Below are 20,075 nucleotides of genomic sequence, written 5' to 3' on the forward strand. Positions count from 1 at the left end.
GAGAAGTTAAAAAGAATGCCTTTTTCCTGGGCCCCACCCCTGCAGGGTCAGCTGCGCAAGGACAAGGAATGAGTTGTAAAACTCTCTAACCTGAGTCCCTCTCAGGCCAAGTTGCAAAAGTTTCTCTCGGGGTTGAAAGAAATTTGATTCTGAGTTTCTACCTATTTTAACAGCTGTGCTTATTAATCCTACACTTTGAGTTTTAAAACATTTTCACAGATCTGTTCTTCCATGGTACACACACACACACACATATATACAGGTATACACACACTACCTATAAGGTAGGCAAGGAAATACTTTTATAAATTTTGGTGTTCAAGACATTCAGAGACTAAGCCAAGGTTATACCAGTGACCAAGGCTTGTATCCCAGGCATTGGGTCTCCCTTCCCAAGGTTGGCTCATGGCTAGCCTCTATGGTTATATGGAGGCCATGGAAGTGAGACCTTTTTCTTTGGTAATCATTTATGTTACCTAAAATTTCTCTTTCGGAGCCTAAACTTCTAGAGTCCCACCTCAACACTACCAAGGTCACTGTTTCACATGAACCAACAACTCCTCTTGGTTATCTTGATTTTTTTTGTTTTGTTTTCGAATCTGCCCTTAATTTTTTCCATTGTGATGCAATCCTAACTTCATGCCTCCCAAATGCTGTGGGAACAGTGACAGAGAGAAATGGCCTTTGTGGCTTTTGAAGTAAAGATCCATGGACTAGAGAAACTGCATTTTTTTTGTACTATCTCTCTCTTGACATAGGAAGAATAAGATCCACACTTGTTAACACATCAGACCCTGGTTTTTTTGTTTGTTTGTTTGTTTGCTTGTTTGTTTGTTTGGTTGGTTGGTTCCCAGCTAAGTCTGAATCCTGTTGTCACATGCTGGAGCAGATGCTTTAATTAGAAAGCACCTCAGGTCAGAGGTCACTTCAGAGGCTACTGAGTGTGGTTAATGACTTCTACTTGGGTTGGACAGATGGAAACCATCTAGCCATCTCGATGAAGGACTTATGGGGGTACCTGTCACCACTTCCCACCAGGAAGTAGCCATAGCCCAAAGCACCCAGATATGCTGGCATGACCTTGGCATTCCATGGTTCTTGGGATACCACTTCTTCTTTGAACATTTTTCCTGGCACACCACTGCCTCCTGGAAGTCTGAGCATGTCCTGAACCATGGTAGAATTTATATACAGTAGTGGGCAATGGCCCAGTCATTGTGTTTGGAAATATTCCAGAATTACTTCCCCGTGCCTACCACCTCCAACCACAAAGCCTGAAGTTTCACCATCAACGTGCATTTGGTATGTACTGTGGTGATGTCTTCAGCAGGCAAGATGGTGAAAACTGCCATTTTACTTGGTGTATTTATACTGTGCCAAGTCCCTTCTACCTAATGTCCATAAATTCTCCTTCAGTCCCTGAAACAGTCCTTGGAGCTAATTACTGCCCCATTTTCCAGATGAAAAACCAGGGCACAGAAAATTAAGAAATGTGTCCTGGTGCAGCTGGCAGGTCACAGCGTGGGGACTGATGCAGGTCTGGCTGGCTTTCATTGTCATTTTTGACACTGTAGACATCTCTTAAGTCACATATTAATTTGCTAGGGACTTGGTTTTTGTGCCCCAGCCCTCCCTACACCAGGGCTGGAGACCAAAAGAAGGCCTCAAGCATGCCAGGCAGCCCTCACCCTGAGCCATGTCCCCACTGCTGCTGTGCCTTTACTGCCAGGGGCACAAAGGTCCCAGGGGCACAAAGGGGCCCCAGGTTCTTAGCACTGAGTGATAGAAGTTCTCAGTCCCCAAGACAGAGTCTTCCTTCCTTCCTTCCTTCCTTCCTTCCTTCCTTCCTTCCTTCCTTCCTTCCTTCCTTCTTTCCTTCCTTCCTTCCATGCTTCTTCCTCGCTCCGTCCTTCCTTCCTTCTTCCTTTCCTCCCTCCCTCCTTCCTCTTTCCTTCCTTCCTTCCTTCCTTCCTTCCTTCCTTCCTTCCTTCCTTCCTTCCTTTTTCCTTTATTGTCTTTCTAAGAGCAACCACTCAAAACAGCATCCGCACACACACCATTCTCCCCTGTAGCCCAGGCAGGGGAACTAACCACCCACCCTGCTTCTCTCCCAGGTCCAGTGCAATCAACGTTGTGAAGATTTTACGAGTGCTGCGGGTCCTCAGGCCCCTGAGGGCCATCAACAGGGCCAAGGGGCTAAAGGTAAAGTAAGAGGGTCTGGGCGGACAGCATCAATGCAGTAAACATTATCCTCTGACTGGTGGAAGCTGAGGTGACAGACAGGCTACAGGTAGAAGAGTGTCACCTGTGATAGAGTCACTCTCTTAAGTTAAGTGTTTCAAAGGATTGCCCCCACACACACACACACACATGATAAGCCAATCTCTGTATACCTGGTTCTTGGCAAGGCAGTCACTGAAGCTGGCACCCCAGAAACGCTAATTTGCATCAATATAGCATAAGCAGAGAAGTTTACTGACTTGAAATGGACAGAGAGGGGCCAGAACACTAGGAAGTTGTTGGCCATCCCTTGCCAGGATATAGCATTCATGGAGTATCGATGGTTCTCCTAGGTGGTTCCTAGGAGGCATCTACAGGGGTTACAGGACCGGCTCCAGGGAGTGGCCTCCAGAGCAATTGAATTTCCCTCATTTATTCCTTACCCGGCTCAGCCGACAGATGCCACAAGACACACACAACACTCGCCCACTTAGGTTAGCATTCAGATAGGTAGGACTAAGACAAGGGAGAAACCATTTTTAAGTTAACTAACATATTGTTTTATCTTCCAAACCCTTGTCAAGGCAAACAAATAAACAAACACAACCCACAGATTTTCCCTTAAAGAGGATATGAGGTAGTTTATTTTGGTGCCAAATATAAATTATCCTAACTTGGTGCTCCAAATACCATGTTTTTGTTGTTAGTTACTCATTCCTTTTTTTTTTTAATTGGCTTGCGGTGTAACAGGTTTTCTCCTCCTGGAATTCTCATTCTTCACTCTAACCATCTCCCCTCTTTTCCCTTCACACCTGCCCCCTTCCCTGCTGTACCCCTCCACCCTCAGGATTCCCGCTTCCGCTTTTGTATGTCACGTGTTCTCCTATCCCCCTTTCTTGAAGCCTCTTTTTCCATCTCATTGCCCCCTTTCTTGTTTCCTGGAAATTGCCCTCATTTGCTCCCACCTAAATACACGCACTTAATTAGAAGCCAGTGTATGGATGAGAGAACTTGTAGGTATTGTCTTTCTGTGCCTAGATCACCTTACATAATACAGTTCTCCGATTCCATTCATTTTCCAACAAATTTCATTAACTTTTCTTTATGTTGAAAAAAATTCCACTGTTTATACATACCACATTTTCATTATCCACTCATCTGCAAAGACCATGTTTTCATGTGGTACCAGTTGAAAAGTTTATGTGTGTGTGTGTGTGTGTGCATATACAATGTATCACAATCTTATCTCTCCACCTTTCTCTCCTGCCCCCACACACTTCCCCTTACCCTGCCCCCACACACTTCCCCTTACCGTCTCCTGTCTTCCTCCCAACTTCTTCTCTTAAACAACTCACAAATTCAGTCCAATTGGTGTTGTGCATATGTGCATTGGGGGAGGGGTATCAACTGGGGCACTGGTAATCTGCCAATGGCCAGTAACTCTCCATCCTGTCCCTCAGAGTGCCATTAGCTCCTCAGCTAGGGTCAGGTATCAGGAGCCCCTTCACCTCCATGCCGGAATTCTTAACTCTTTTGATAAAACTGGTGTCATTTCATAAGACTTCTTCATAAAGCCTCAATTTTGGTTAGCCCATTCAGCACCTCTGATTTTCCCAACCCCCTTGCTCCCATCTCCATGTAAACCTTTAGCTCTCAGGATCCACAGCCCCCTCCTTTCATACGTGTCCTGCTCTCCCGTTTTATTATAATGTTTGCTTTGGTTTCAAGGTCACAGTTCCCATGTGTCTTCTTCATATAAGCTTCCTTTTGCTCAACCCTTTCCCCACCCCTTTTCCTGCAGCCCCATCACTACAGGACCTGCTTAAACTTTTCCATCTTCTCTACCTTGTTTCTGTAACCTGTCCCCTCTTCATAAGTGTATTCTACATCCACTAGCCCACTGCTAGTTCCCAGACTTCCATAGGTACTCCAAGATACATACACAAAACACATTATTTGAATCTGACAACCATCATATGAGAGAAAACGTACAATTTTTGTCCTTCTGAGTTGGGGTTACCTCATTTAATATAATACTTTCCAGATCCATCCATTTTTCCACATATTTTGTAATTTCATTTTCTTTATAGTTTATGTCTCTCTTTAACAAAGATGATAGTTGGGTTTCCTTTGCTGTGTTGAACACCATGACCAAAAGCAACCTGAGGAAGAAAGAGTTTATTTCAGCTTACAATCATTGTCCATCATGAAGAGAAGCCAGGGTAGGCGCCCAAGGCAGGAACTGAAGCAGAAACCATGGAGGAGTGCCTACTGACTTGCTCTTCATGGCTTGTTCAACCTACTTTCTACCCATTTAGGGGTGGCACCACCCCAATGGACTATGCCCTTCCACGTCAGTCATTATCAAGAAAATGTCCCATAGACTTGCCTACAGAATCTGATGGAAGCATTTTCTCAATTGAGGTTCCTCTTCCCACAACTCTAGCTTGTGTCAGGTTGACAAACCACCCAGGAAAATTGTCCCCTTGTTAATTTGACACACAAACATGTTGCTGTTAAACCATGAAGTTTCCTTTCTCGCTTATCCCCCAAGATGGCATGCTAATATTAATACCATAATATAAACACGATATAACTTTTTAAGTCCCATGGTCTTTAAATTTTTCAGCACTTGAAAGTTCGGTCTTTTTAAAAATCCAGTGTTTCCTTATAAGAGTTTCATCTTTTAACTGTGGGCTCCTATTACGTTCAAACTAAGTTAAATACTTTCTTGTTCCAAGAGGAAAGAACCAGGATACAGCCACAATCAAATAAAAGCAAAACCAAAAGTGAACAGTGTTGAATGTTCAGTACTTAGCCTCTGGGCCCCACTCATGGTCTTCTGAGCTCCAACATGCCTGGACAGCTTCCCTTCTCCAGCTCATCTCATAGGCTGGTCCTTGGCAGTCACCCACCCTGTGGTACTGCTGTCTCCAATATTCTGGGGTCTCCATGGCAACTAAAACTACACCTACACCAACAGCCTCCCAGAACTCTCTTCAGGGGCTCCAGCCCTTCTACCCAGGTCCAGGCCTCAGCTACTCTCCATGACTTCATTATGCCTTTAAACCAGTAACACCTCCAGCTGTCAACCTGAGATGTAGCCTTGGCCCTCTTTGGAGCACAACTTCTGTGTGCCGATCCTGAGAAAATACTCCCAAAAGGCTCACTTCTGTAATCCCAGTCTTTTCTTGATCAGCGCTAATTTCTCTGTTCCCAATAACCAGCATCCACTGTCCCATCAAAACAGAGGTTTCTCTTTAATGGTGCTGGCCTCCTGTTAATCACAGCCAATTCTTCAGTCCCAGCTGACCAGAGCCCCAGATTCTTGATTCAAAGTATCACTCAAACATCCCTTTGAAACATCACAGGCCAGGCCTCTCCATCATCTGCATCTCTCTCAGCATCCCTGTCATCCAAGCTCCTTTAGCATCCCAGTAAAGCTATGAGTACTAAATGGTTTTTCCAGTACAAAGTTTCAAAGTCCTTCTGCAATCCTCACAAAAACAACATGGATAGGACATCACAGCAATAGCCCATGATCCTGATTTTTTTTAAAAAAAAAAAATTGTCCTACTTAGGTTTCTATTGCTATGATATGACTATATATATGGAATTTATTCAAGTGGCTTATGGGCTGTGCTCCAAGTCATCCAACAATAGCTATCTTTACAGTGTAAAGGCCAAGCATTCTGTAGTTGTTCAGTCACAGAGACTGAAATGTCTCAGCAGTCCCTGTCTCATGCTGGAGTCCCAGGGAAGTCCTAGAGGGCTGTTGTTCTTCATTTTACATTGGAATCCCAAAGAAGTAGGTTCTATCACGAACAAAGGAAGGCCTCAGCAACAGGATAGAGGTGCTTGCCGATGGAAGAGGGGCAAGCAGCAAACAGCACAAGTTTCCTTTTCCTTGTCCTTTAATGTAGGCTGCCACCAGAAAGTGTGTCCCAGATTTAGGGACATCTTCCCACCTTAAATGAGGTAATCAAGAAAATCCTTCATAGGCATGACCATATTACTGGGGTTTTCATTGACTCGAGGTATAGTCTAGTTGACAGCCAAGATTAGCTATCATGATGACCAAAAATAAGTTGTTGTTTTTTTTTTTTTAAGCTTAGGGTTGTAGTCCATCTTAAAGGGAAGTCAGGATAGGAGCAAGAAGGCATGAATGGAAGCGGAAGCCATGGAGGAGTGCTGCTTATTGGCTTGTTCTTTATGACTTGCTCAGTCTGCTTTCTTATACACCTCAGGACTGTCTGCAAGAGGTGCTGCACCCAGTGGACTGGGCCTTCCACACGAATCATTAGTCCCACATTATAAGCAATCTGATGGAAGCATTTTCTCAGTTGAGGTTTCCCTTTCCAGATAAGTCTAGCTTGGGTCAAATTGGACAAAAAAAAGATGGTTCATTGGTTGACTTAATTTAATGGGACACCCAATAATTATTTTATAAAGGGATAATAAATGTTTTCAAAGAGGGTAAGTAGATTTTAGATTTCAGAGAGCCAACAAGAATGCTATAGGCTAAGGAAGCAAACGCTTTAGTTTTGAACAGCTGGTGTAATATGGTTACTTACCCACCAAGCTAAAAGACTGAACATCACAGGCAGGGGGATAGAATTTTGTACAATAGATCAAAGTTTTAAAATAGTTTTAAATATTGTCTACGAAAATAAGTTTTGCAATTGTTAAGTGATTTAACAGGCATGTCCCCAAGTAGGAATAATTTTTTTTCAAGTAATTCTTTTTAATAGCATTTCTCCCACTATGGAGGCAGTGGCCATCCAGCTAAAGAAGGCTTTACCCCATTGGTAAACACACAGTCTTAGTATTTTAACATTCATATGAAATCTAATCACTAAGTTTCAAATGGTTTACCTGATAAAAGCATAAAATAGAATACCCTAGTTCTCTGGGCCTTTTCTTTTTTTATTCTATTCAAGCATCAGTTTTATCTCGAGGTATTTTTAATAACCTTTCTTTATAGCCAATTTAGTCATACCAGTATCATCTCTTTTTTTAATTTTTAGGCTTTACAATATTGAAAGTATTTTAATAATATTTTATTAATTCTTTGAGAATCTCATGCAATATATTTTGATCCTTCTCATCCCTGCTACTCTTATTTCGCCTAGATCCACCCTCACCTACCTGCTCACCCAACTTCATGTCCTCCTTTTTTTAATCCATTGAGTCTAATTTGTGCTACCCAAATACTCTTGGATGTGAGACCATCCCCTGGATCATGGTTGATTTCCAGGAGTCATACCCTTAAGGGAAATGGACTCTCCTTCTCTCAACAGCTACCAATCACCAATAGCTCCTCAGCTAGAGGGAGGGCCTTGTGCCAATCTCTCTCCTCTTGACAAGTGGGGTCCCATAAACCCCCAAACATTATAAGCTATTGCCATTATTCTTAGTTACCCTCCAGAACTTGACAGTAAGACCCTACTGTTGACGGTACCAGGTATTTGAGTCATGGAACACGGGGAAATCAAGCTGACCTGGAAGCTTTATCCCTACTGGCTAGCTTTCCTGGTGCTGGAAAGTGCTGTGCATGCTGCCAGAGGAGAGAAGCAATCATCCATCTTTCCAAGCTGTGAGCCCTATGCGGTAAAATGATGACTGTCCTGGCAGGATTAGTCCACTGGTGCAAATAGTGACGTGAATGTCCTTGGAATAATCAAACCAAAAACAAAGCCATCCTTCACCTTTTTCCTCTACAGAGATAGCAACACTGCTAGGCTCTCCATGTCTTTGGGTGTCATCTAACACCCGCTTATTATTAGGTAAATCCTTTTGGAAAACAGCAACAGATCCCAAACTTTCACCAACCCTTGGCCAAGAATGCCATCAGGTGACATCAAAGGCCTATGACAGAGATTCCCCCACTTTACTATAACCCACCTATGCAGTACTTCCACCAATGTACTTGAGTATGCCTCCATTTATATAAAAATTTAAAAGAAAACACAGGAAGTTGAAACACAACAAAATGTGAACAGTCCTGGAGACATTTTCAACAAACTTACATTATTTGTTTTAAGATTTAAGCCTTTTTTTTTTGAGACAGGATTTCTTGCTGTAGCCGTGGCTATCTTGGAACTCACTTTATAGACCAGGATGGCCTCAAACCCAAGAGATCCATCTGCCTCTGTCTCCTGAGTGCTGGGGTTAAAGACATGTGCCATCACTGCCCGGCAAGACTTTAGCCTTCTTATAATAAGCATTTAGAAGTTGTCTCTGCCTAAAAGGCAATGGCTTGTCATTTAGGTCTACATGGCAACCAGAAGGCAGCATTAAAATGAGGCGTTGTGTCTCTATCCTTTTTATCACCTTTACTTTTGGGTCAGTTTATTTAGCTTTATAGTAAAGGTTTTAATCATTTAGCCAATGTCTTATTTAAAGTATTTTCTCCTTTTTTATATTTTCTCCTTCTTTAAACCAGGAGGAACAGTAAGTTATTACTCTAAATAGAATGAAAAAGAAAAATTGTGTTTATGTTGTAAGGAAACATGTTAGGATTATCTGTAAATCTTAAGATGTCATTGTCTACCTTTAAGTAGGTGAATCGGTTCTTTAAATGACAGCTTTGTTTTTTATAGTTTTAGTGTTGTCTCTTACCTAGGCTTGGCTAGATAAGGACCTTGAAAATGTGTTTTTTAAGTGTTTGTAGCAGTTAAAAATAGTCTTTAAAGTGTTTATATTTATGTGCATACGTATGAATCTTAAAACAAAGCAAGAATAGCACTTGCTAACTTCTTGAAAGATAAATAGCCACCGATTTTGTTGTTCAATTTTTCTTGGGACACAACATGACCCATAAAAACCAATCTCATAAAAATAATTGCCATGAACAGACACAACATAATCAGATATACTTTTTAGTAGCAACTAGGTAGGAAATTTATATCTCAAAGATATAGAGCTTCATTTAAACATTGAGAAGGGCCCAATGAAGGCAAACAACAGTGATGTCTATATTAGGTGGATGGGGTAAGGCAGTTAGTGTTCGTCGGAGATGTTCAAACGAGAGGGGATAATTTTGTTTATTGAATTTTTTCCTTCTGACGTTCTCAAGTCAGTGTGTAAGAGAGTTCATTTGGGCAGTGAGCCCGAGCATTGAGAAAGAACTCTGCCTTGTATCAGAGAGGAAGAAAGCTAGGCCTCGGGAGGAAGCCAGAGCAGGGCTGAGACTGCAGGCATGGCTGGGCTGTGAGTAGAGAGAAGTCATCATGGGCCGCTAAATGGCCAGAAGTTATGGTCCAGGAGTGGATATAACAGCCCCAGGAGGGGGGGGTCAGAAAATCGGGATTTGACTACCAGCTATTAGAGAAGGGAATCTGAGGAAATCTTGAGGAAACTGAAAGTCTGGCTTCCTGTAGGTCTCTCAGATCAGAAATTCTGGCCAGGAAAGAAAACCACAGGCACAGATGTCAACATTTTAGCCACGTGTTCTGTGTTCTTGTACTCTGAAGAAGAGTTGACAACCCAAAGGAGACCAGTTGAGCATCCCCATGGTAACCCCTATGACGTCTTAGCTTCTTTTCCTATTACTGTGATAAAAACAAATACTCTAACTAAAGTAGATCAAGGGGAACATGATTTACTTTAGTTCAAGTTCAAGGATACAGTACATAATGGCACAAAACCATGCAGCAGGAGCCCGAAGCTACTGGTCACGTGACAGTAGGAAATCAGAGAGTAAAGAATGTTTGTGTTCAGCTGGCCTTTTCCTTTCTTCTAACCAGGACCCAAGGTCAGGCAATGGCACTGCCCAAATTTTCGGATAGGGTTTCCCACCTCAGTTAACCTAATCAGCAAAACCTCTCACAGGCATCCCAGAAGCTAAATAATCCCTCGTAAATTGCCTGGAGGATGTCTCCTAGGTGATCTCAGATCCTGTCAAGCAATAATTAGCAATAACCATCACATACATGGAAGAGAAAAACAGTCATGTGGAGTAAAAAGCCAGGATAAGGCAAATGAAGGGGGCGCATTCCCCAATACCCCAAGGAGAGGCAACCTTGACTGGTAAAAGGAGAACAGAGGGGGTGTCCCTACCCCATCAGCGTCTTCCCTGAAGACACTCTCAAAGCTGTCTCTAACAAGCTGAAGGAGTGGTGGACCTTGCACTTGGGCACCCCAAGTGAGAGATGAAAAGGAGCTTCCCATCTGAAACAGCGAAGTCTTTTCTCTCCCACCAACAGAGTCAAAGGCCTCCTAAAATTCCCCTTTTAACTCACAATGTTCCTGGAAGAGGATCACCAGCAGCTAGGAGGTTCATTGAGGTCTGGTAGTATTCAACGTATGGAAAAAGAGTAGCGAGGGGAGATTAGAAAGGGGGAGTCCCACGAGATTCCCAGAAAGAAGCAACAGCTCCTAGCACTTTCAGGCTATAGTGGACCGTCCTTTTCCTTATTGCCTTAGTGATCCACCAAAGAATAGCTTTAGTTAGGGTCCATCAGCTGCAAGTGTGGAATAAGGCCTTCCACAAGGAGACAAAAGGATTGATGCCAGCCATCCGGAGTCACCTACCCTGTAGGCCTTTGGATATCCCTGAAGATTAGACCCAGCCAGAGATCTTCAGTTGCCGGTGGATTCAGCCAATTACTACAGGCTCCAGAGTGAAAGGGGAACAAGGAAATAAAAGAAGGGTCTCCTGTTTAGGCCACCACAGTGTTAGGTGGAAATCAAGATTTGAGTGCCAAGATTTCCACCAAGACAGAAAAACAAAAAAATTTTATTTATTCTTTATAGACAGAGAAAAGCCAGAACACTAAGGAAAGTGTTGTCCCTCTTGGTCAGGGACTAGGATTTATGTGGGTAGTTAGTAACTGGTTCCTAGAAGTCATCTACGGGGCAGTTACAGGACTGGCTCTAGAGTAATTACAAGACTTACTCTACATCAGGGTAATAGGATTGATTCAAAAGTAGGATGAAGGCAAGGGAGAAGACATTTTTGAGTTAGCATTGTTTGGTATTTTCACCACTCAGACAGGAGTTTGGAAGGAAGGGCTTATATCCCTGTCATTTCCCAGAGTCCAAGGAGCCCTTCGCATTCTGAGTTCCATCATCATGACTCTGGAAAGGTTGCCTAGACGCTTTCTCCCACTCAGTGGAGCATAGGATCTGTCTGTGCTGCCGGTGTGGAGGGGCCCTGGGACTGGCTCAAGCCTGCTTATGCTGAAACTTTATCCCATTCCCATTCTTCTTCCCATTGCAGCACGTGGTCCAGTGTGTGTTTGTGGCCATCCGGACCATTGGGAACATCGTCATCGTCACCACTCTGCTGCAGTTCATGTTCGCCTGCATTGGGGTCCAGCTCTTCAAGGTAAAGTCCCGCCTCCTTCCCCTCTCATCAGCATTCCCGGGAAGGGAGCCAAAGATGCAAGAGGGGACATCAGTCTAGGTCAGGTGTGCAGAACAGTACGACCTGAAACTACAACCTGTCAGACCTGAGACACTGTGACCTCAGACGACAACCTGTCAATCAGACCTGAGGCACCGTGACCTCTCCCCACAACCTACTTGAGCTTTTTAGACCAAGAGAGTAGAGGGAAACCTGCTCTGCCTCTCCCAGCTAAAGGCCTCTGTGTTCTCTGTTATGCCACCCCTCCCCTACACCACCCAGCCAGAGGCCTGGACGGTCTCTTCTTTTCTGCTTCCATCTCTTTAGTTCTGCTAGTCTCTCACCTGAAGCACTCTCTCTGTCCCTCACCCTCCACTATATACATTTCCACTGACTTCCTCCCATGAACTCCCTCCAATCCCAGATCCCCTTCTTTCTTCCTCTCAAGACCTTCCTAGAGAGCAGTCTTCAAAGGTTGGCTCCCTGCTTTTGAATCTAAGTGCACTCTGGGCTCCGAATGTGAACCACGTCCTCCACATCTGAACTCTGTTCATCTTTCACCCGTTATCCCTGAAGCTTATTGATGGTCTTCTGGCAGACCCACCCCTTGCGGAGCCTGTCTAATCACTTTGTTCTTCTCTCCTAGGGGAAGCTCTATACCTGCTCGGATAGCTCCAAACAGACAGAGGCAGAATGCAAGTGAGTTTAAGCTAAGAGGCTGCAGAGCCAGGGCTGGTTAACTCAGGGGAGGCTGGTGGCTTGATTAGAGAGGAGTGAAGACTGTCCTCCTACCATTCCATTATCTGACCTCACTTTTGTGACATGTGACTTTATTCCTCAAAGTTCAAGCCACTGAGGCTTCTGACAGCTGGGATAATGTGTTTGCATCCTACCCAGCATTCCAGGATGGTAGAGATATGGGACATTCTGTGATTACCTTTCTCTCCCTTTCTCAGGGGTAACTACATCACATACAAAGATGGAGAAGTTGACCACCCGATTATCCAGCCTCGAAGCTGGGAGAACAGCAAGTTTGACTTTGACAATGTTCTGGCAGCCATGATGGCCCTCTTCACCGTCTCCACCTTTGAGGGGTGGCCAGAGTGAGTATGAATGAATAACAAGGCTCACAGCCCTAACATTAGAGTCTAGACACTGACTGTCTATGTATTATCCAAAGTCTTATACTTTCTCTGAATTCTTCCCAGAGGTCATACTGGTGTTGTCCCCAGCCAGTGAGAGTGCTTCGAGAATTCTCACAGAACATGATCGCCACAAAAACATACACTTTTAGCTGGACACAGGGGTGCACACCTTTAATCCCAGCACTGGGGAGCCAGAAGCAGATAGAACTCTGAGACAGAATCTCTGAGTTTGAGGCTAGCCTAGACTATGTAGTGAGTTCCAAGCCAGCCAAAACTACATAGTGAGACTCTGTCTCAAAAACAGAAACTATCTCTTATAAAAGGTATTATAGGAGATGGGGATGCAGAGGATTTCCCTGAGGACCTTGTGCGTGTCATGCAAGTGCTGTACCACTCAATACATCTGCAGCATCTTAGAAATCCCAACCAAAAATGGATACCTTTTAACTCCTTTCCCCAAGATCAGTATGAGTCACAGGATTAGAAGTCCCTGCCATTATCTTTATGGCATTTCTGAGTCAAATATAGAATTTCTCTGTGTAAACCTTTGATCACCAGAGTTCTAGTTTACCAGTGTAGCTGGCATGGGTAAAGGTAACCAGGAGGTCTCTGTCCCATTAGACTGTGTACTAGTCTCCTTGGGGAAAGCCTTGTCTACATTGACACTGTCAAGTAAGAAGGAGACAAAAGCCAGGGGCCCAGTCCCTCTGCAGATGTGAGAGTTTCCCTACAGGACCAGCTCATTGGTCCTCACACGGCATGGCTGGTAGCAGGCTGGCCCATCTAGTGCCCTTTGTGTCTTGGTTTAAACAACTGTGTCCCCATCCAACAGTGCATGGATGGGATCTGCCATTGTTATATGGCAATATATAAGCGATACTTGGAGAATAGCCATATGCCAGGGAAATTACAATAGAAGAGAAAGAAATAATTCTGACCCCACAGCCCAGACTACAATGTATGGCAGACGTGTGTGTGTGTGTGTGTGTGTGTGTGTGTGTGTGTGTGTGTGTGTGTTTGTGTAATCTGAACTACTGTAGATGATGTGAATAATCTAAGGTCATGCTAGTTTTATTTTATCTAAATGAATATTTTTTCCTCAGGTTTACTTTTTGTTTGGCCTCACCTCCTTTAGCCCATGCCAGTTTGCAAAGCTGTTTCAATATTTACCAATACTTCTGTATTTGAAATTGGTGTCAGTGATGGATGTTACAGTTCAACAGCTCTTGACAGTTTCAAAACACTGTGTATATATTATATCAGCTGCTCTGTCAGATAGGAAAGTAGGGAATTATCATTTCCACTTGACAGTTGTGGACTCAGTGCCAAAGAGATTCATTGCTTTGCCTAGAAGGGACTTGAGCCCCAGACCCTCTGGCCCCAGCCTGGAGCTGTTTCCTTTGATTGCAGGGATCCCTGGGAGCAGTGGTGCCATCATCTCATGGAGGTGACACTGCTTCTCCAGTTCACTCTGTGAGCCTGTCTCCTCCTGTAGGCTGCTGTACCGTTCCATCGACTCCCACACAGAAGACAAGGGCCCCATCTACAACTACCGTGTGGAGATCTCCATCTTCTTCATCATCTACATCATCATCATTGCCTTCTTCATGATGAACATCTTCGTGGGTTTCGTCATTGTCACCTTCCAGGAGCAGGGGGAGCAAGAGTACAAGAACTGTGAGCTGGACAAGAACCAGGTAGCTTTCTGGGAAGGAAAGGAGGAAAGCCGGGACCCCAGAAGGAAGGGCAGAAGTTGGCTGCCCAAGAGCCATTAGAAGAGAGCCTAGGGGACTTAGAGAGATGTGTGTGGATGCTAATGTTCTCTGTCCTGTCATGCACTAGAACAGGGTTTTTCTTCCAAATCCCTGTGGCAGAAATGTGGATCCAGTCTTTCTCAGACCTGACAAACATGAAATCCTCCCAAATCCCAGGTCAGGAAAATACGATCAATCAGCGAATATTTGTTAAACTTCCCCTTAGCAATACTTTGTTTCAGACAACATGGAAAAAAGAAATTTATGTCATATCCAAAAATTAAGAAGTTACTTTATGCCCAGGTATGTTAGCATCATTGTCTGTAGTATGAGGCCACTTGTTAGTTCCTGGCTGCTCAGCCCCAAAATAACCACATAGAAACTGTATTAATTAAATCACTGTTGGCCCATTAGCTCTAACTTCTTATTGGCTAACTCTTACATCTTAATTTAACCCATTTCTATTAATTTGTGTATTGCCACGAGGCTGTGGCTTACCAGCAAGATTCTGACTGGAATTTGTCTCTGATGGGGCTACGTGGCTTCTCTTCACTCCGCCTTCCTTCTCCCAGCATTGAGTTTAGTTTTCCCTGCCTAGCTCTGTTCTACCCTATCAGGCCAAGCTAGTTTCTTTATTCATTAACTAGTAAAAGCAACACATTGACAGAAGGACCTCCTACAGTAATTGTCAAAGGAGAGACTAGAACATTGTTGTAAAGAGAGAGCTTGGGATGGCCAAGAGAGCGGTTTTAGGAAACCACTTAGATGGCTTTTCAAGCAAAACAGAGGTCTGAACAGGGGTCGAGAGAAGAGTCTTAAGGGGGTGTGGCATGGTGACACTAAGGTCTAGGATGTGCTCTCTCAGCTCCCCTGGGTGAGTAAGGTGCTGTTAGGATTGGACATTGGTCTGAAACCTCAGCTCCCTTTGCCCTCCCAGTGAAATAAAGCCAGCTCGTGAGGATACAGCCCAGTGTGCCCAGCTCTGTGCTTGACAGGAAAGCTGGACCTTTTGTGGGCTTTGATATCTGCTATTTAGGTTTAGATTTAACATTTGGGCTACTGTGTAGCATTGAAAGAAAGAGAAGGAGGGAAGCATAGATGAAGTGTGTAGAGAACCTGACCTAACAGATATAAAAACAGGAGGTCAGATCAGCAAGACTTGGGGATTAAGCATGGAGGTCAAGGGTCAAGCAGGCTACAGTGGCTGGTTTTCTGCTTCCTGATTTAGAGATTTGGGTGCTGTGCATAGAGTTTGCCTGACATTTTCTGTATTCCCAAGACTCTAGTTAGAACAAGAGTTCCTCTCTTGACAGTTCTGTGTCTTCTGATCGTGTAGATGCTCAACAATAAGGAAGAAGGATTTAGGATAAAAAAAAAAACAAATTAGGCAAGAAATACCCCATGGAGAATTTGTGGTGTGGGACAAAGCCAATGAGAGCTATGAGCCAATCAGTATTTATGAGGCGCCAAGCACTTGCTGAGCAATGCACCAGTCATTACCGGTTGGAGAAAAGGAGCTGAGCTCATTGCTTGCAATCTGGAGAAGAGTTGCTGGAAGGGGCCTCTGTCCTTGACAAGGGATGCCAGAAAAATCAAAAGCCATTACATGCCACACGTGTGAGCAGAGCCCGAGAACACCTTCCTGGGTTGTGGTTTCGCAAGCATCCTGCCTTTTATTGTCCCACGTCCTCTGTCACCCCCGCTCTTCCTCCATGTGCCTTCACTTCTCCTCCTTCCCTTCCAGAGACAATGTGTGGAATATGCCCTCAAGGCCCGACCCTTGCGAAGGTACATCCCCAAGAACCAGCACCAGTATAAAGTGTGGTACGTGGTCAACTCTACCTACTTCGAGTATCTGATGTTCGTCCTTATCCTGCTCAACACCATCTGCCTGGCCATGCAGGTCAGTCTATGGGTAGGGGGCTAGCCTAGGGAAAGTGCTGGGGAAAGATGTAGTAGAAGGAGCCGCAAGGCCAGGCCAAGTGGTCACTGCCTACAGCTGGGACAGTCAGGGAGTCAGAAGAGTGAGAGAAAGACAAGTAGCCCTTCTCAGGGATGGGGTTCCTCTGAGAGCTTATGGAAGAATCCCCGGGGCCCTAGATTGATAACAGGGAATAGAGGAGGTAGAGAACCATGGGAGTAAGCTTGGAGTCATCATCATAAGGCATGGGTGTGGAGGTGGATTCAAATCCTACCTACAAGGAAGTCAGTTTGTGCCAGGGCTCTCAAGTGCCAGAAACATCCAGAAGTCATCATGCCCAATCATCAGGAACTCAGATCTCTGCTACCCAGCTGTCACACAGTAGGAAAGGCAAGAGCTTGCAATGACTCCAGGGTCTGCCTGCCTGCCCAAGGCATGGTGGGTAGCCTTCTGAGGATGGCTCAAGGAAGATCTCTGCAGACATGGAGGCATCTGAGAAAGCGGGACAAAGGTGATAAAGAGTCGGAGGACTTCAGCCTCATGTTCGTGGTCTTCCCCTTCCTTCCTCTTAGCATTATGGCCAGAGCTGCCTCTTCAAAATCGCCATGAATATCCTCAACATGCTGTTCACTGGCCTCTTCACAGTGGAGATGATCCTGAAGCTCATTGCCTTCAAACCCAAGGTAGGCCTCTGAGAAAGAGCTGTTGACGGGACGGGGTGGGCATGTGTCCACAGGACGAGGGATGTGGCGGGAGAACGGCCCAGTGAAGGGTCATCCCTTCCCTGAGGAATGCTCTAAAAGCTACACTGGCCAAGAGGTGAACCAGGCCAACTCCTTGAAATACAACCTTACCTTGTAGTTTTGTCCATGACTGGGAAATAGATTTCTCCGTGAGCAGAGCTGTGGTCTTTCCATGAGCTCAGCCACACCCCTTCCCCTCCCATTTTCCACAACCTGGCAAACCAAACTTCTCCTGGCCCAGTGCCCCAGATCTGGGAAGGTCCCTGATATGCCCCTCTCCCATTCCATGTGTCATGCAGAGCAGGTGACTGTGAGAAGTGCAGGCTGGGCCTGTGTTTGCTCAGGGCCCAGTCCTCCATGCCATGGACCATGGTCAGAGACACTGCCATTGCTCCCTTTGTCCTCAGCACAGGACGAGCAGTTGCCTGCAGATTTTCTTATGTCACTTCTCACAAACAGCACCTCATAGAAGAGGGGCGCTAGCACTGCCTGAGTGAGATGGAACTGACGAAACTGACCACCTGTCACTCTTCCTCACTGGCCTGCCCACCGTCCCAGGTGACAGCTGAGTAGACTAGTAGAAGTAGTGCCTACAGTCCATGACCTGCACAGAAGGCCAGGACCTCCGCTAGGCACTGGCCTGTGACTGACAGCCTCTTCAGAGGGCAGCTGTAGCCACAGCTCAGTAGCTCCTGTGGCTGCCCTAACATGGCCTGGAGAGTGGCGAAAAGGACGTGCCTGGAGACGCACACTTAGAGATTTGAAACATTAACCAATTTCCCAGGCTTCCTCTCCCCCTCCTTCACCAGCTTCACCAGATGCAATACAGAGCAGCAGGGGGCAAAAAGACAAATCTCCAGCTAGATCGTGTTATAGCGCATGTTTTGACAACATACCCAGAATCAACTATGTAATTATTAAGGAAAGAGTGGAGTGTCACAAGGGTGCGTCCTTGGCAAGGGCTCTGCTGAATACTTTTCAGAAGAGCAGAGACATTTAAGTCACATAAACATAGTCCATGCAAGGTTCAGAAACACTGGTCCTTCCTTTTAGCCACAGGACACGGAGGAATCTTGAATACTTTCCAGAGACTCCTAGTGAGCCTCATCTGGAACAACCGTAACAACGGTGTTTCCCTACCTCCAAGAAGGACATACATTCTTTGTCGTAGTTCTCTCTAAGTTCAGACCCATTAAGGGATAATCGGTGTTCTGCCCTGGGAAAGGCGACCAAGTTGTTGTGGCCACCTTCTCTGGAACCTGCAAGCATTGCCGCCCACATGTCGCCCTGTTCCAGGTTCCGTGCCTGAGAATACAGAAGCATCACCCGTGCATCCTGAGCCAGGCAAGGTGTGCAGGATTGCTGGGCTTCAGTCCCAGTTTTCAGCCTCTCAGGAAGCTGCCATCACTTTCACTTTGGGCATGAAACATATGGCTTAAATATTTAGTCTTTGATCATCCCCCAGTGGACTCAGATATGGTCCTGGTGTCTGAGGGGTCTCCAGAGCCCACTGTGGACAGACTTTCTGTATCATGTCTCTAGCACCAAGCTACCTGCCCTGGGAAGCCCATGAGATTGATATCTTCAGGGTCGTTGGCCTGAAACACACATTTGGTATATCCTACTGATGAGAAACAAACCAGTTCATAAGACATAACCAATTGGGATGGCCTAACCCATAAAGGGTTTCCTATTTTCTTCAATGCCTGGTTTTCTATAATGAGAAGATAGGGTAAAATATGAGAAACTTTTCCTGGGTGCAAAAGAGAAGCATCTCACATAGCAAGAGTCAGTCTTTGGCTTCAGAGGATGGCAAGGGGGTCTCTTCTATTAATTCCTCAAAAGGGACCCCGAACAATAGAGAAGACTATTAGTGAATGTGACCAAGGACAGCTGACTAGTTAATTGAAAAGAAGATGAAGAAGAGCCCGGTCCTTCTGCGCCCTCATTAATTGTATTCTTCACTGACAGACAGACTAGGAAATGGACCCTTGAGCTTTCAGGCAGAATACCAAGCAGAAACCCTTGTAACTCTGGTAGAAACATCTGCCTGGAGTTTGCCCAAGAACAATGGAGTCGCTTCTAATAGACCTGGACTACTTCTGGACTTTCATTTTCTCCAATTGCTCATGGATGAAGTGAGTTCCCTGGGAAAGGACGGTTAGCAAGAATGAAGAAGGTGGATCTGTTAGTCATCCTGGCACATTTATATTTTTATAATTTTTATAATTATAAAATACCTGCAGCGATTAACATAGTTTTGAAGGTTTGAGTGCCATATGCTTCCATCAACACATTCCAGGGAGGCTGGTGGGTAGTGGCACATCATAGCAGGGTTGTGTAGAGGAGCAATTCAGTCACATCTGTAACCAGGAATCAGGGCAAGAGTTCAGGCTAGAATCTCACAGTCCTCAAAAGAGCAGGCCATGAGTTACTTCCTCCAATCCCTGCTTCCTTCCTTCCTTCCTTCCTGCCTGCCTGCCTGCCTGCCTGCCTTCCACTAGGCTCCATTGTCTGAAAGTTTCCCCTTCCCTAGAATCACTATTGGGGACCAAGCTTTTAACTCATGGTCCTTTGATGGCCACTTAACATCCAAACCACAGCAATAGCCATTACCCGTAATCATGGCTACATCATCTGGAGGGGTCCCTGATTCAGTTTTCCTAGTCATATCCTCTTTATATCTGATTGGCTGATGGGTTAATCCATTGGTTTGGTTCTATTTCTTCCGTTGTCTCTACTGTGATTGATGCTTGTGATCTTTTCATCCATATCTGTTTTCCTCACTTCTCAATGTAAAATAAGTTTACTCAAGAAAATCTCTGCCCTGAATCCAACTCCCTAAATCCATACTTTGTTCATCCAAAACCTTTGCAGAAATATGAGATGTTAATATAAACAAGTTTAAAGACCTCTGTCTCAAACAACCTGGAGAAAGCAAAG

The 20,075-nt window shown here is 44.9% G+C and overlaps 1 protein-coding gene across 11 annotated transcripts in view; it reads left to right on the forward strand.

Moving 5' to 3' along the window:
• The window catches only part of Cacna1c (calcium voltage-gated channel subunit alpha1 C), a 660,622-nt gene that overhangs the window by 579,014 nt on the left and 61,533 nt on the right, over positions 1–20,075 (forward strand). For all 11 annotated transcript variants that reach the window (XM_075982990.1, XM_075982987.1, XM_075982992.1 and 8 more), the window contains 7 exons: positions 2,115–2,202; positions 11,444–11,551; positions 12,216–12,268; positions 12,526–12,672; positions 14,210–14,411; positions 16,213–16,371; positions 16,962–17,072. In XM_075982990.1, coding sequence (XP_075839105.1) covers positions 2,115–2,202; positions 11,444–11,551; positions 12,216–12,268; positions 12,526–12,672; positions 14,210–14,411; positions 16,213–16,371; positions 16,962–17,072 — 868 coding nt within the window. The remainder of the gene's footprint in view (positions 1–2,114; positions 2,203–11,443; positions 11,552–12,215; positions 12,269–12,525; positions 12,673–14,209; positions 14,412–16,212; positions 16,372–16,961; positions 17,073–20,075) is intronic.

This window comes from Microtus pennsylvanicus, chromosome 8 (assembly GCF_037038515.1).
Source record: "Microtus pennsylvanicus isolate mMicPen1 chromosome 8, mMicPen1.hap1, whole genome shotgun sequence".
In the NCBI taxonomy this organism is placed as follows: Eukaryota; Metazoa; Chordata; class Mammalia; order Rodentia; family Cricetidae; genus Microtus; species Microtus pennsylvanicus.